We start from the raw sequence: 16,255 nt of genomic DNA on the forward strand, positions 1-16,255 counted from the left end.
GGGTTTGGGGTCTATTCATTGTGTGATTGACCACTTTATTGAAGTTGCTTTTTATTTCTAATGGCATTTCAGCTGATTGTCTTAGGTTTCACTGATAGACCATCCTATCAGCAAATAATAATTTTTCTTTCTCCCTTCCAATATTTTGACTCTCCCCCTTTGTCCAATTGTATAATAGCTATTTCTTATAATGCATACACTGGTTTTAGATCTCAGTTAGGAATCTATTTGATATCATCACATACAGATCTTTAAACACTTCCAGAGTATTGTAAGATGATAGAATTTTAAATAAGGCATAGATATTATTCCTGTAATATTGAGTATGCCAGATTATAAGTTATTGGAATGACTGATCTGCATTAGGATTTTTCAGGTTATATGTTTGGGCTTGTCATTAGTTTGTTAGTTTGTTACTTAAGATGTTATATTTTTAATCTTTGGAGGACCCTTCATACTGTTTTCCACAGCGGCTACACCAATTTGCATTCCCACAAGGGGTCCCTTTTCTCCACTTTCTTGCCAACACTTTTTGTTTGTCTTTTTTTTTTTTTTTTAAGATTTACTTATTTATTTTAGAGAGAGACAGAGAGAGGAAGCACAAGCAGGAGGTGCAGAAGGAGAGAAGGAGAGAATCTGAAGAAGATTCCACACTGAGCTCTGAGCCTGACATGGCTCAATCTCATGACCATGAGATCGTGACCTGAGCTGAAATCAAGAGTCTGTCACTTCATCGACTGCACCACCCAGGCGCCCCTCGTTTCTTGTCTTTTTGGTGGTAGCTATCTGACAGGTGTGAGGTGATATCTCATTGTAGTTTTGATTTGCATTTCCCTGATGATGAGTGATGTCAAACATCTTTTCATGTGTTTGTTGTCCATCTGCATGTCTTCTCTGAAAAAAATGTCTATTTAGGTCCTCTGCCCATTTTAAAAACTGGGATTGTTTGCGGGGTTTTTTGGTGTTAAGTTGTGTAAGTTTTTTATATATTTTGGATATTAACCCTTTATTGGATATATCACTTGCAAATATCTTCTATTCACTAGGTTGACTTTTTGTTATGTTGGTGGTTTCCTTTGCTGTGTAAATCTTTGTATTTTGGTATAGTCTCAATGGTTCAACTTTGCTTTTGTTTTCCTTGCCTGAGAAGATTTCATTTATATGTAGAATATAAGAAAGCAAAAGAAACAAAAAACCAAATAGACTCTTAAATGCAGAGAACAAATTGGTGGTTGCCAGAGAGGAGGAGGGTGGGAGGATGGGTGAAATAGATGAAAGAGGTAAGAGGTATCGACTTCCAGTTATAAAATAAGCCAGAGAAATGAAAAGTACAGCATAGAGAATATCGCTAATAATATTGTAATAACATTGTATGGTGACAGATGATGACGACATATACTGTGGTGAGCATTGCATGATGTATAGAATTGCATCACTGTTGTACACCTGAAACTAATATAACATTGTATATCAATTATACTTTGATAATAAAATTTTAATTACAAAATTTAGTCTAACCTATTTTAATTCTAAGAAAACAATTAATTTTGCTTATGAATGTCTTTGTTCAATTGAAGGCACTTAGTAAGCAAACATTTGTTGGTCTCTATGTTGCAGACAGTTGGGGAAATGGATGGAGTCAACAATAGTGGAGTCTCTGAGTTCCTGCTCCTGGGGATTTCTGAGAGTCCTGAGCAGCAGCGGGTCCAGTTCTGGATGTTCCTGTCCATGTACCTGGTCACAGTGGTGGGAAATGTGCTCATCATCCTGGCCATCAGCTTTGATCCCCGCCTGCACGCTCCCATGTACTTCTTCCTGGCCAACCTTTCCTTCACTGACCTCTTCTTTGTCACCAATACAATACCCAAGATGCTGGTGAGCCTCCAGTCTCAGAACAAAGCCATCTCCTATGCAGGGTGTCTGACACAGCTTTACTTCCTGGTCTCCTTGGTGGCCCTGGACAACCTCATCCTGGCCACAATGGCATATGACCGCTATGTGGCCATCTGCCGCCCCCTCCACTACACCACAGCCATGAGCCCTGGACTCTGTATTTTGCTCCTCGCCTTGTGTTGGGCACTTTCTGCCCTCTATGGCCTCACCCACACCCTCCTCATGACCAGAGTGACATTTTGTGGATCCCGGAAGATCCACTACATCTTCTGTGAGATGTATGTTCTGCTGAGGCTCGCATGTTCCAACACTCAAGTCAATCACACAGTGCTGATTGCCACAGGCTGCTTTATCTTCCTCACCCCCTTAGGGTTCATGATAATGTCCTATGTCCGAATTGTCAGAGCCATCCTCCGAATACCCTCAGCCACTGGGAAGTACAAAGCCTTCTCCACCTGTGCCTCCCATTTGGCTGTAGTCTCCCTCTTCTATGGGACACTTGGTATGGTATATCTGCAGCCCCTCCAGACCTACTCCATGAAGGACTCAGTAGCCACAGTGATGTATGCTGTGGTGACCCCCATGATGAACCCTTTCATCTACAGCCTGAGGAACAAGGACATGCATGGGGCTCTGGGAAGACTGTTCCTAGGGAAAGCCTTCCAGAGGTTGACATGAGATAATTTTGGGTATTGAAGTGGAGACTGGGAATTTCCTCTACCCTGTGCAAGCCATTGTCCTATGGGAGACACAAGAGTGATTAGGACATAGCTCCAGTTCAGAATCAGCTTATATATCTGTGATGAAGAAAAGACACCTATATGTAACCCACTGTCCCCAGGACTCACCAGCTTTGGCAGTGCTAACACTAATACTGGAATTTTGCAGGTTCTAATCTTTCAGCTTTCCTGATCATAGGACTACAGTGCCACCACTCTAGCCTTTCAAAATATGCCAAACAGCAAACAAACAACAATCCAATCATGAAATGGGCAAAAGACATGAACAGAAATCTCACAGAGGAAGACATAGACATGGGCAACAAGCACATGAGAAAATGCTCTGCATCACTTGCCATCAGGGAAATACAAATCAAAACCACAATGAGATACCACCTCACACCAGTGAGAATGGGGAAAATTAACAAGGCAGGACACCACAAATGTTGGAGAGGATGCGGAGAAAGGGGAACTCTCTTGCACTGTTGGTGGGAATGTGAATTGGTACGGCCACTCTGGAAAACTGTGTGGAGGTTCCTCAGGGAGTTAAAAATAGATCTGCCCTATGACCCAGTAATTGCACTGCTGGGGATTTACCCCAAAGATACAGATGCAATGAAACGCTGGGACACCTGCACCCCGATGTTCATAGCAGCAATGTCTACAATAGCCAAACTGTGGAAGGAGCCTCGGTGTCCATCGAAAGAGGAATGGATAAAGAAGATGTGGTTTATGTATACAATGGAAAATTACTCAGCCATTAGAAATGACAAATACCCACCATGTGCTTCGACGTGGATGGAACAGGAGGGTATTATGCTGAGTGAAATAAGTCTATCAGAGAAGGACAAACATTATATGGTCTCATTCATTTGGGGAATATAAAAAATAGTGAAAGGGGTTAAAGGGGAAAGGAGAAAAAATGAGTGGGAAATATCAGGGAGGGAGACAGAACATGAGAGAATCCTAACTCTGGGAAACGAACTAGGGATGGTGGAAAGGGAGGTGGGTGGGGGTGACTGGGTGACGGGCACTGAGGGGGACACTTGATGGGATGAGCACCGGGTGTTATTCTGTATGTTGGCAAATTGAACACCAATAAAAAATAAATTTATAAAAAAAATAAAAAGACACTAAACACACACACACACACACACACACACACAAAATAAAATATGCCAGGTTATGACCCAGGGAGGGGTCGGTCTCTGGTGCTCTCTAGCACACATCCACTCATGGTCCTGACCTGGCCCTCTCTAATGCACCTGCTGCTTATAAGCCACCTGGAAAAGACAACTTGCACTATCCTGTGGCAGGTTCACTGGGAGAGGTTGCCCATTTCCAGCTCTGCTGGGCACAGCTTCCACTGCTTTTGTGCTAACCTATGCTCTCTCTGGACATTGTCCCCTGTTGTTCAGGCAAAACTTGTAGACAAGTTCTTTTCCTTTGCTCTAGGTTGATTTTCACCTCTTGGTCTTCAAAGCAATATTTACTGTGCCTTTCTTCTATGGGAAGACCATAACACTGGGCAGCCCATCCTACCTGTCATTACTGTGGCTCCTCACTCCATTGAGCCATCTCTCCTGTTTGCTACCGCTCTATCCTTCATTCAAAACAAAACTCCCCAGCTTCACACACACTCATGAACAAAGGGAATAGAAAGGATGGGAGAAGAAATGGGTAGGAAATATCAGAAAGGGAGACAGAACATGAAAGACTCCTAACTCTGGGAAATGAACTAGGGGTGGTGGAAGGGGAGGAGGGAGGGGGGTGGGGGTGAATGGGTGACGGGCACTGAGGGGGGCACTTGACGGGATGAGCACTGGGTGTTATTCTGTATGTTGGCAAATTGAACACCAATAAAAAAATAAATTTATTATTAAAAAAAAGAAGTGGTGGTGGAGGCAGTAGAATGCAGGAGGTAACTGTGAGACTCAATCTATACTTGGTTCAACCAGCCATGTACAATGCAATGAATAGAAACTGAATAGCAACTAATGAGAAGGGTTACACTGGGATGTGGCAGATGGAAAGAGGGAGCAATCCTTTGCAGATCAGTCAGTGGAGCCAGACTAGACTTTGACAGACAGGGAGAATTGAATTGATTGGAGGTTCAATTCACTCAATTGATAATGACCAAGTGCCTATTAACGGCCTCAAATTGGGTTACAAACTTGAATCAGGAACTCACAATAGACAGGGAAGAAGAGTATTTTAGTACCATGTCTGAAGGCAGTGTTTATGCTCTGGGCAGAAGGGTTGGGGGGGCACAAAGGAGGAAAGCCTAGCTTGGATTGTTAGTGAGGGAAGATTCAGGGGAGGCTTCCTAAGGGTGGTGACAGCTGAGCTAAGACTTAACGTAACGCCATGCCATGCAAAGAGCTACCCAGGGCAAAGTGGTGGGGCAAAGTAATATTGCTGCAAGAGAGGAGGGAAAATGGTATGTAGAGGAGTCTTCCTGTCTGCAGTAGCCAGCCAGCATTCTCGTCCCAGCCCTACCTATCCCTTGTGTGGTCATAGTCATCCCCAGCTAGGCCATCTGTACATTGAGTGCAATAGCATTTTGTCACTCAGAGGGTAGCCGTGAGATTTAAAGAGATAATAGGTGGCCCATATTCAGTGTGATTATTATTAAGCAGGAACAGGTGGACAAAGACACAGGCAGGAAACAGCCTGACAAGTGAGGAGAACGTGCCAGCTGAGTGTACCTGCTGAGACAAGCGGCAGCCAGTGATAAAGTTTAGAGGGTAATTGCGAAGGATTTCAAATGGCCTCCAATGCCTTTTACAAGAGCTTAAGATAGAGTCTGTAGACAATGAGGTACCACCAGGAGGTACCTCATTTGTTGGTTTTAACTTTCATTGTTTTTATTAAGCTAACAAATGTGCATTTCTTGCAAAAAATGTTCAAATAAAAATAAACCCAAAATAATTACCTGTATTTCTACTACCCAAAGACAACTATTTGGTATAAATTCTAAACTTTGACTTCTGCTCCATAGATAGATAGATAGATAGATAGATAGATAGATAGATTTCATAATGAATTCAAATTGTTTTAAAACTTGCTTTTTCACTTAATAATGCCTTTCTATGTTAGTAAATATTCAGTTGCCTTATACTTTAATGCCCTACACAGTATTTCAGTGTGCAATTTAATAAATATAGCAGAATTCATTTACCACACTCATTCAATATTTAGTTGCTGTTTCGTTTTCCTATTGTTTGCAACATGGCAATAGTGTCTCCATGTGTACATCTTTGCTGTCTTCTTTAATGTTTCCTTAGAGGAAATTGGTGAAATGGAATTGTGGGGCCAAATGTTTTTATTGTTCAGAGCCTTTGATACATTTCCTGAATCATCCTCCACAAAGTTTATAATGACCTAGACTTTCCCAAGAGAGGTCACAAGATCTTGTTTTTGTTTTGTTTGTGTGTATTAGCCTTGTGGGATGTGGGAAGGCGAGAAAGCTCCAGAACTTTTAAATACAACAGGCAAAATCCAAAGCAACATTGTGCTTCTTTAGCAACCTTGTTCTACCAAGATGGGACAAGGTTTCTGGTGAGCTCAGCTTCTGATCTGTCACTCCCCAGGAAGCTGTGACCATGAGAAAAAAAGCCTCCCCCTCTCTCAGCAATCCAAAGGAAGGCACTGGAAGGCCTGCACTGACCACAGCAGGGCTGCTGCAGTGAGTGTGTCAATCACTGCCTGGTAGGATGGTGTCAAGTCCGCTCCACAATAAATCACTTCTTCTTCAATCATCCAGAAGGGATGACATCCAGACCATGGGCGTATCTTCCTTGGACACCTTTGGACAGAGGAGGCAGAAGGAGGAGGAATGGCAGATGGTGTCTCTGTATCCTTCTTTGTCCTCTTCATCCCAATAAATATATATTTTATTTAAACTCCTGAGTGTGGGTGGCTCAGTTGGTTAAGTGTCTGACTTTGGCTCAGGTTGTGATCCCAGGGTCCTGGGATCCAGCCCCACATTGGGCTCTCTGCTCAGCAGGAGTCTGCTTCTCCCTCCACTCCTCCTCCCTGCTCATGCTCTCTCTCTCTCTCAAATAAATAAATAAAATCTTTAAATAAAAGATTTAAAAAATAAGCTTAAAAATAAAATCTTCAGTGTTAATGTTATATCTAGAACAGTGAATTTTATATATATATACAGCAGTCAGAAGGCCAAATTAAGCTTATTAAAAGCTGGGGGCTGTGAGGGGGCTCATGCACTCCAAAATCTCAAAACCCCAAGTAATCTCAGGGGTAGGTTACTAAAGGCATAAACCGCATCCTGTTGACAGTTTCTGTTGAGCGCTAGTCGCTTGATAAGCATTGTACAGAAGCCAAAAAGCTGGTTTAAGCGAATGTTTAGTGTATACTTCCTGAAACCCTAGGTATAGGGACATTATGCAATTTTAACAGACATAAGGTTACAAAAATAGCAGCTATATACAAGATGGTGTCTCTTATGCTAAGCCCCTGATATCCCATTAATGGTGCTTAATTTGGTCTTTTAAACTGTGGCAGATTGTAAGAAACTGTTATTATAAGGACATGTAGGCATTTTCCCCATAGCCTAGTTAAAAGACCTGTGACGTAAGCTCTGATTGTTCAATAGTCCCCCCTTAAACGTGGTTTTGCTCTCTGCGATTTTGGTTACCAGTGATCAACCACATTCAGGAAGCAGATGATCCTCCTGACACATTCCCAGAACGTCAAAAGTCTACTGATGCTACATCACAATATCATTCATCTCACTTCATCTCATCATGTAGGCATTATATCATCTCACATCACCATGAGAGGAGTTAAGATATTTTAAGAGAGAAAAGACCACATTAATGTAATTTTTATTATGCTTCACTGTTTTATTTTATTATTACTTATTGTTATTAATCTCTTACTGTACCTACTTTATCAATTACACTTTATCCTAGGTATGTATGTGGAAAAAACATAGTATGTATATATATCTATATGTATATATGTGTGTGTGTGTGTGTGTTTGTGTGTATAGTTTAGGACTATCCTGTAGTTTCAGGAACATTGTTTATGAGGGTTGGCTTATTTCCTGTTGAGTAAGGAAAGGTTAAGGTATAGGCAGAGAGAAATAGGGGGACCCTGACTAGGCTATAAGGCTATTCCTGGCAGGCAAAAGCACTAAGCCAGAGTGACCAAGAGATAGGGAATAGACCAGACCACCTGGCCCCAGATATTAGAGAGTATCTTTCTTTGGTGGCTTCATTGTAATCACAGAAAATGGCCAGACCTCAAAGAAGTAAGTCATTAAGGATGTTATTAATAGTCCTTGCTCAAACCAAGATGGCACAAGAATCTCAAGGCTACAAGCTCCTTGGTCAACTTTTCAATAAAAGACAGGCCCTAGAAACACTCAGTGGCAACCCATTCGGGACCCCTTTCATTCTAGAGAGCTTTTTCTTTCCAGTCTGCTCTCACCTTCACTTAATAAACTTTCACAACACTTCACCATTTTGAGTCTTCGACTCTGTGAGACAAGAACCTTGTCTTGTCACACCATTTTGCCTTACTTCTAGAATGGAGCATGTTGGAAGTCCCAGTTGAACACTTGGAGTGCTTTATCATCCTTCACTTGATCAGGACTCTAACTCCACTTTTTGTCTCTCTGGCTCCGTAAGCCTGCTAAAGCTGGGTTCATGGCTCAGCCCTCTTAGCCCCTGCCTCAGAATCAAACAAATGGCTTGTAAGGAAAACAGCACGATTGTCAGTAATGTCTCTCTGGGATTCTTTTTTTCCCTGTGTTTTGGTTCCTCGATTCATTTGGTAGCTCTTTGATGCCTGTCAGACTTCTGAGGGCAAAGATATTTCTTTGCTTGACCAGGTGTGTTGACTCAAAATGAGAAATCCTTTTAGAATTTCTTTTTTTTTAAATAAATTTATTTTTTATTGGTGTTCAATTTACCAACTTACAGAATAACACCCAGTGCTCATCCAGTCAAGTGCCCCCCTCAGTGCCCGTCACCCATTCACCCCCACCCCCCGCCCTCCTCCCCTTCCACCACCCCTAGTTTGTTTCCCAGAGTTAGGAGTCTTTATGTTCTGTCTCCCTTTCTGATATTTCCCACACATTTCTTCTCCCTTCCCTTATATTCCCTTTCACTATTATTTATATTCCCCAAATGAATGAGAACATACAATGTTTGTCCTTCTCCGATTGACTTACTTCACTCAGCATAATACCCTCCAGTTCCATCCACGTTGAAGCAAATGGTGGGTATTTGTCGTTTCTAATGGCTGAGTAATATTCCTGCCTGGGATACACAATCTTCACGAAGAGAGTGCTCTGGAGAAGGAATGTTTAATACAGGAATATATGTGGTTTTGTTACATCAAGAGTTACAAATCATTGTGGTGAAGGAAATTTAAGAAAACTACAGATTTTACCTTATGCTTTTCGTATGTGCAAGGTTGTAGGCTTCGGAGATATGGGAACGGAACTTGGGGAGGTTTTTATCTTACCTTGAGTTTGACATGTTTCTTTTAGTTTATTTGCTAGCAAAACAGATGTACAATGTGTGCTCAGGGCAGAAATATTGCGCATGCTTTGAAGTTTGGAGAAGTCAATGTGACCTTGGGAGCCCAGGAGCGAGCTCACAAACATTAAAAGTTGAAAATTCCCTTTATTAGAAGCAAGTCTATAATGACTCTTCTCAACCACAGTCCCAAAGGGAATTGAGTTCTAATGACCTAAGGTGTCCATTCTATGTAGTGGGTTAACTTCTGTCCTGTTCCTCTAGCATGTTGCTGGCTATGGGGCCTTGGGAGAATTGAGAGAATCGTCATTCAGAGAATTTTATATAGGGCTTAATTCTGTTATGGAAACCCAGTTGTGAAATGCTAGTGTGAAGAATTGTATTAAAGTAGCTTAGGCTACATGCCCACATAGAATATATGCCAGTACCTCCACTCTGGAGCCACAGGTGGGACCACATTCCCAAAACCACCTGGATGCCAAATAGAAACTGATAGCTATTAGAAAAGGGGAAATAGAAGTTAGGAAAACCATAAATTTTCACTACCAGCAATTATCAGGTAAAATAAAATGTAGACTTCTGGTTTCCTCCCTGACCAGGAAGTCCTTATTCTCATCCTCAAAATAAGAAAAAAGGTGAACAATCAAAACAATAATAACTCTTCTAGATCTATCAAATAATTGAGGTCACATAAATAAGAATTGAATCTTTGCTTTTGAAAACCACTGAGATTGGCGGGGGGTGGGGGGGGTGGCTGTTAACACAGTGTAACCTAGTCTATCTTACCTGATATAGATGGGGAAAAAAAATTTCCACTCAATGTGGGATACAAAATCATAAAGCATTATATATATATATTTTCTATTTTTATTTATTTATGATAGTCACACACACACACACACACACACACACACACAGAGAGAGAGGCAGAGACATAGGCAGAGGTAGAAGCAGGCTCCATGCACCGAGGGCCCAACGTGGGATTCAATCCCAGGTCTCCAGGATCGCGCCCTGGGCCAAAGGCAGGCACTAAACCGCTGTGCCACCCAGGGATCCCATCATGAAGCATTATAGAGACTGTCAATCTGAAAATAAAGAGCCACAGTGAGAGGCAAATGAGCATTTATTTAGGATTAAAGAATTGCAATTCAGAGATCGCAGGTTCTGATAGACACCCAGACAGTGTCCCACTTACTGGATGAAAGCAAGGGGCTTTTTATGAGGAAAAGGAAGAGGTAAATACATGGGCAGAAGAAGAAAAGTTTTCTATGGAACAGGAAAAGAGTGTCTCTTAAGCATGTAGAGGTGGGGATTTATTGGCACCTGCACACAGAGAAGTCATGCTTCTTCATGTGTTGTATGTGTGATTAGCATGTCAAGTCTCTACCCCTGGGCATGATTTTTAGTATTATAACAATAGAGAAAGCAGGGGAAAGGCCAGCTCTGGGGTCCATCTTGGCACAGATTGGTTTGGTTTCATCCTTGCCAGACTTCGTAGTTGAGTCTCTCCTTTGGTAGATATCCTGCTTCTGCATTCCTACAAGATATGCTACTCATGGGGCATAGAGTTTCAGCTATCAAGGAAAACTGGACTTTTCAGTTAGGGCTGAGAAGACCAGAGTCCAGTCCCTGTTCTTTCTCACCAAGGTCTGGAGATGTTAGATGGGTAATAAACAAGACTAGTTGGGGCAGTGTCAAATGCTCACAGGGTAGGTGGAGTGGTAGAAATACTGGTGATAATATTCTCAAAATGTTTTGAGTTCAGCCCTAGGAAAAAGCTAATCCAGTTTATTGTAATCAAGGATCATTTAATGTGAAGAACTGTAGAGATGATCTTTTATGGTATAGGTAGGAACAAGCCCAGCCATAGAAAGGAAATTTCTAAGGTTTCAGAGCAGTGGTTACAGTCCACATTCCTGATTTTTACTCACAAGAATTTTTCCCTTTCAGGGGAGCTCATTCTCTTTAGCCCTGAGGTGTCTGGAGACCCAAGAGTGTCAGGAAAGAGACATACTTCATCTCAGCTCCTCAGACTGTATCAGCAAGCACTGTCCCCAAAGGCAGGGAGGCTGACAACTAGGTGGAGCAGTGGAATTGTGGGGGATGAACTCTGAGCATACAAATCCACCCTTCTTCTCCCCTATCTGTCAGCTATACTCTCTGTTCTTCTAGGATTGGCACCCAGCCAGAGGAAGCAGAAGAGGAGTACCTAGACTATTTTTCATTATTATACCTTCAGCAAAACTTATTTTTTTCCTAGTTAGAAGAAAATGGGGAAGGGGGAGCCCAACAATAACATCAAAGGTGCTAATTATCTCAGGCCACAAGCCACATAGTAGGAAGTGATTCCGTAATAGGAATTTTATTCTCATCTCCCATCGTCATTCATTCTTTACTTTCTCCATACTCATATTTTTTTCTTTTTAAGATTTTATTTATTTATTCATGAGAGACAGAGAGACAGGCAGAGACACGGGCAGAGGAAGGCTTCCCGCAGGGAGCTGATGCAAGACTCAATCCCGGGATTCCAGGATCACACCCTGAGCCAAAGGCAGACCCTCTAGCGCTGAGCCACCCAGGTGTCCCTCCATACTCATCTTTGAGCTCAACATTCCTGAGGCATCTCATTTGATAATACCAATTACCCCATCCTCTCTCAATTTCCTCTCTAATTTCTGTCCTTCCTTCTTACCCCTTCTGCTCACCATCCTATCCTGTTCCTCCCTATATTTTCATGTTATATCTTCATTCCTCCACTCCCATTCCTGTCATATCTCTCTTGTGTTTTCTTCCCATCCACATTTCAGCCTGGCCTCAGTTCCATGGCTCCAAGAAGAGATCACAGGGAAGTCACATGTTTAGCCATGGGACAGATTTAGGAATGACACAGCAGAAGGACAGTAGAATTGCCAGGATAGGGTAAGTAGCCCCCCAGTGGAGGCTGGAGAAAATATGCAAATCAGAAATGGATGAGTTGAAGGCTGGATAAACATTAAGATGAGAAAATTCTCTGGATTGGAGCTATACTGTTGTAATTATAAAGTTAGGAAGAGACACCACTCCCAGAAACTTCATTTATGAGCATTGTCAGAGCTAGGAGGTTTGGGAGTTAAAAATAAGATTTTGAAGAAAAAGGTTATATTGTACATTTCTCACTGGAAAAAAAATTGAAGGGCCTGGTTGAAGTATAAATGTTCATTCTTCCAAAGACTTTATCATATATGTCATCAAAAAAAAATTCATCCAATAACAAAGACATGGCAGGGATGGAGATGGAACATTCCTTTTTTTGACATGAAGATATGTCATGTATGCATTAATGTAGCTTTAATTTAGTGATCCATTTCTCTCTATAGACCCTGTCTGTTCACTAACCATCCTAATGGGTTCTTGTGTGGTAGTGAAGAAAAGAAATTGATTTTTCTTGGAGGTCAAAGGTGAAGTATAGAATAGAATAAACTTGGCCCTGCGCCAATGGTTACAATGGCTTTCTGCATTCTGATTTGGTGGAATCCTATGTCCCTACCTGAAGAACACTTCACAGTGATATTCCTGGTTACTTAGGTTAATTGGTTACCTATTAGCCAATAGTCATTCCTTGTAGGACATTGCTGTCCAAGCTTCCAAGGCTTCAAATCTATGCAGAAAATGAGTATAGCCACACACAAGGTAGCAACTTACCCAGGGCACTTGCTCATATCCCTTTATTTTATTTGTTTTTCTTTATAGCCCTTATTGCTCTGTGATATTCCATATATGATGCTTATTTATATATTTTGTCTCTCTTCATTAGAATGTGAGCAGCATAAGTGCAGAGACTTCTGTCTTTTTTGTTTACTAGTCCCCTAGGAGAGTTTCTGGATCACTGAAGCAATTTAATAAATATTTGCTGTTTGAATCAATTATGTAGGGCTTCTTTGCAGGACAAATACATCACATAAATCTTCAGGCAGTGAGAGATACTGGCTATGGACAATTTTTCTAGGTTATTGCCTTCATGGGAAGTTTTTCTTAATCCAGAAAAGGCAGGAAAGATGGGACACTATTAGCCCTTAGGTCAATGACTTCCTCCCCACAAATACCCGCCACAGGGCATCCTGAACATCAGGGTTTCTAAGGCTGTAGATAAGTGGGTTCAGCATGGGATTGATAACAGTGTTGAAGACCCCAACCCCTTTATCCTTGTCTGAAGACTCTTCAGAACCAAGACACATGTAGTTGAAGATACCAGTACCATAGAAAAGGCAAACCACAGTGAGGTGGGAGCCACATGTGGAAAAGGCCTTATTCCTGCCTTCCACTGAACGAATTTGTAGAACTGCAGCTGCCACCTGTGCATAGGACACAGTGATGAGGACCAAGGGGGCTACAGCCATGAAGGCTGCTGCCACAAAGAGCAGCAACTCGTTGAGCTGGGTGCTAGAGCAAGAGAGCTGGAAGAGCTGTGGGAGGTCACAGTAGAAGTTATTGACTATATTAGGACCACAGAAGTTGAGGGTAGTTAGGGCAATAGTGTGATTTAGTGCATTGGTGAAACCTAAAGCCCAGGACACAGCTACCAATATTCTCTGGACGTTCTGGCTCATGTGGGTGTTGTAGGTGAGGGGTCGGCAAATGGCCAGGAATCGGTCATAGGCCATGACAGTCAACAGGAAGCAGTCCATCCCAGCCAGAAGGTGAAAGAAGAAAAGCTGTGTGAGGCAGGCTCTGTAGGGAACTGTACGTTTGTGGGACAGGAGGCGAGCCAACATTGAGGGAACAGTGACAGTGATGCACCCAACATCCAGCACTGACAGGTTCCCCAGGAAGAAGTACATGGGTGTGTGGAGTTTGGGTTCCACCAAGATGGCAGCCAGGATGCTGAGGTTGCCTCCGACTGTGACCAGGTAGGCAAAGAGGAAGACTACAAAGACCACAGACTGTAGCTGTTCTGTTTCCACTAGGCCCACTAGAATGAACTCAGTAACAGATGTCCTGTTGGCTCCAACTTCTGGATCCATGAGTTTCTGTAAGGAAATGTCCCAGGAAGGGAGCTATCAGTCCACTCTGATTTATTTATTCAACACAAATGTTTAAACCTCCCATGTTCCGAGCCTCAGTCAGGTAAGTTCTCAACTATCTAGGGGATATTTCCACTCCCCAGGTCACACCTCACTCACTGATCCTTAATGCCTTTAATTACACTCTTAGCTGAGATGTCCAAAATCATCATAGCTTTGTCTCTCCCATCCTGTCCTAGTTGAAAGGGTAAGAATACTTGGGAAAATGAATTAAGGCAAAAGCAGACTTCCTCTTTAAATGTAATAAGATGGGTTTCAACATTTTATTCTGGGTGATCAGCCCAAACCAATAAGCAGATTTCAAAATAGAAAAATTAATATTTTCAGAGACACCAGAAAGCATTTGAAAACCCACGTTTCAAAGCTTCTAGAGATACTGAAGTTCAAGCAAAGATATAGCAAGGCTGAGACCCATGATTGCAGATATCAGATAGGTCACCGGGTACATTTCTCCAAGGTGAGGGACATATGCTGAAGTATAAATTCAAACTCCCTTGGTCAATAAATTGTTAATATTCTTGGTGCTAATTAAGCCTTTACATTAGACTTTGAATAACAGCTTAAAATTATTTATTCTTTTTATAGTATCTGCTACTTGCCTCTAAAAACAATGCTGTAAGCATGACCTGTGGGTTGGCTGCATCTGGGTGCAGTTGGCTTTCTGCATCGCACAGCTACCTTCCATTTGTCCTTGACTTGGACATAGTGGTTTGACCAATAGCTCTAAGGAGAGATCCTCAAATGAAGCAGACACATAAATAGAGAGCCAGATTGAGCCAAGTTTTGCAGATCTTGTAATAAGATTCTGATAAAAAAAATCAATGTTTGTCTATTGCCCATGGAATAAGTAGAGCTAGAGCTTCCTAAAAGTAATGTCATGCCCTTGCATAGAATACACTGGAATCAGAGGGAAGCACTTGGGAGTCTGGTGACTAACAGAAGGGAAACAGTAAGGGGCTCACATGAGTGAAAATTTGGATGCAGTGATCTTTAAAATACCCTTAAAATTCTAGGATCACATGACTGGTGAGATGGAGGATCATTCTCAGGCATACTCCTCATCAATGAAATTGATAAGTGCTTTGCAAATGGACAGATCAATGAGTGGATAGCAGCTCTATACATTTACTACATTAAAGCACAATGAACTACTCTCCGTTTTCCCTTTTGGGTCTATTTTAACATAAGGATTAGATTGTGACCCTGTGATTTTCTACCTCCTTGTTCATGCCATTTTCTCTACCTGCAATGGCTCTCTTCCAACTCCATTTTCCACATATTTCAAGTCTTGACTTAAGAGTGGTTTCCTGGAAGTTCCCTGTATCAAAACTTTTGTCTGTCTGTCTCCCAAGCTCTTACAACACATTATTTCATGTAACTTATTATTGTTTATCTTCTTGATAAATCATTTTTCTGTAGAGTATATCTCCCCTACTTCTCTGTAAGTGACATGAGGACCAAAAACATTTCATTCAGTTTTACAATAGTTATACTTATCATAATGCTTTAGACATAGTAGATTCTCAATGTTTATTAAATAAATGAGTGAATGGCTCAAGTGTTCACAGAATTGCAGAGAAATAGAGCATGGCCCAGTGTTGTCACGGAAGACTTTCTGGACAAATTGGAACTTGAGCTAGACTTTTATGGATTAGTGTGATTTAGGGGAAGTATAGAGACAGGTATAGGGTGCAAGGTTGTTGCAGAGAACACTACTTTCCTTGGTTTTATGGGACAACCAGGTAATGTAGCTGTACACACTAACATGTTTCCTTTCAGGTAAACTACTCAAAAGAATAAGGCCCTTAAAGGGGGCATACCTTACAGTTAAATAAGACAAAAGAACAACAAAGCAACTGCCACCAACCTTCAGATGGTGAGAGATACAGCTTTCTTGAAATCAGTGGAATTCTGGGAGACTTCTGATTATCCAGAGACATCCAGAGTATCTAAGGGGTCACCATGATGCCCATCATGAGAATTCTTCCTGCATTATCATTTTCAGAGTTTTGTTATGAGTCCCAGATTCTCCTTACCCAGCTTTTACAGCTCCCTACTCTGGAACTCCAAA

General features: G+C 41.8%; 1 protein-coding gene and 1 pseudogene across 1 annotated transcript; one reads left to right on the forward strand and one right to left on the reverse strand.

Annotated features, from left to right (window-relative positions):
* OR1D3P (olfactory receptor family 1 subfamily D member 3, pseudogene) lies at positions 1,530-2,671 on the forward strand (annotated as a pseudogene).
* On the reverse strand, positions 13,177-14,124 carry OR3A2 (olfactory receptor family 3 subfamily A member 2). The gene is given in 1 exon segment (NM_001388811.1): positions 13,177-14,124. A coding segment is annotated over 1 exon segment (948 nt).
* Between the last annotated feature and the right edge of the window lie 2,131 nt (positions 14,125-16,255).

The sequence above is a fragment of the Canis lupus genome, chromosome 9, assembly GCF_011100685.1.
Source record: "Canis lupus familiaris isolate Mischka breed German Shepherd chromosome 9, alternate assembly UU_Cfam_GSD_1.0, whole genome shotgun sequence".
In the NCBI taxonomy this organism is placed as follows: Eukaryota; Metazoa; Chordata; class Mammalia; order Carnivora; family Canidae; genus Canis; species Canis lupus.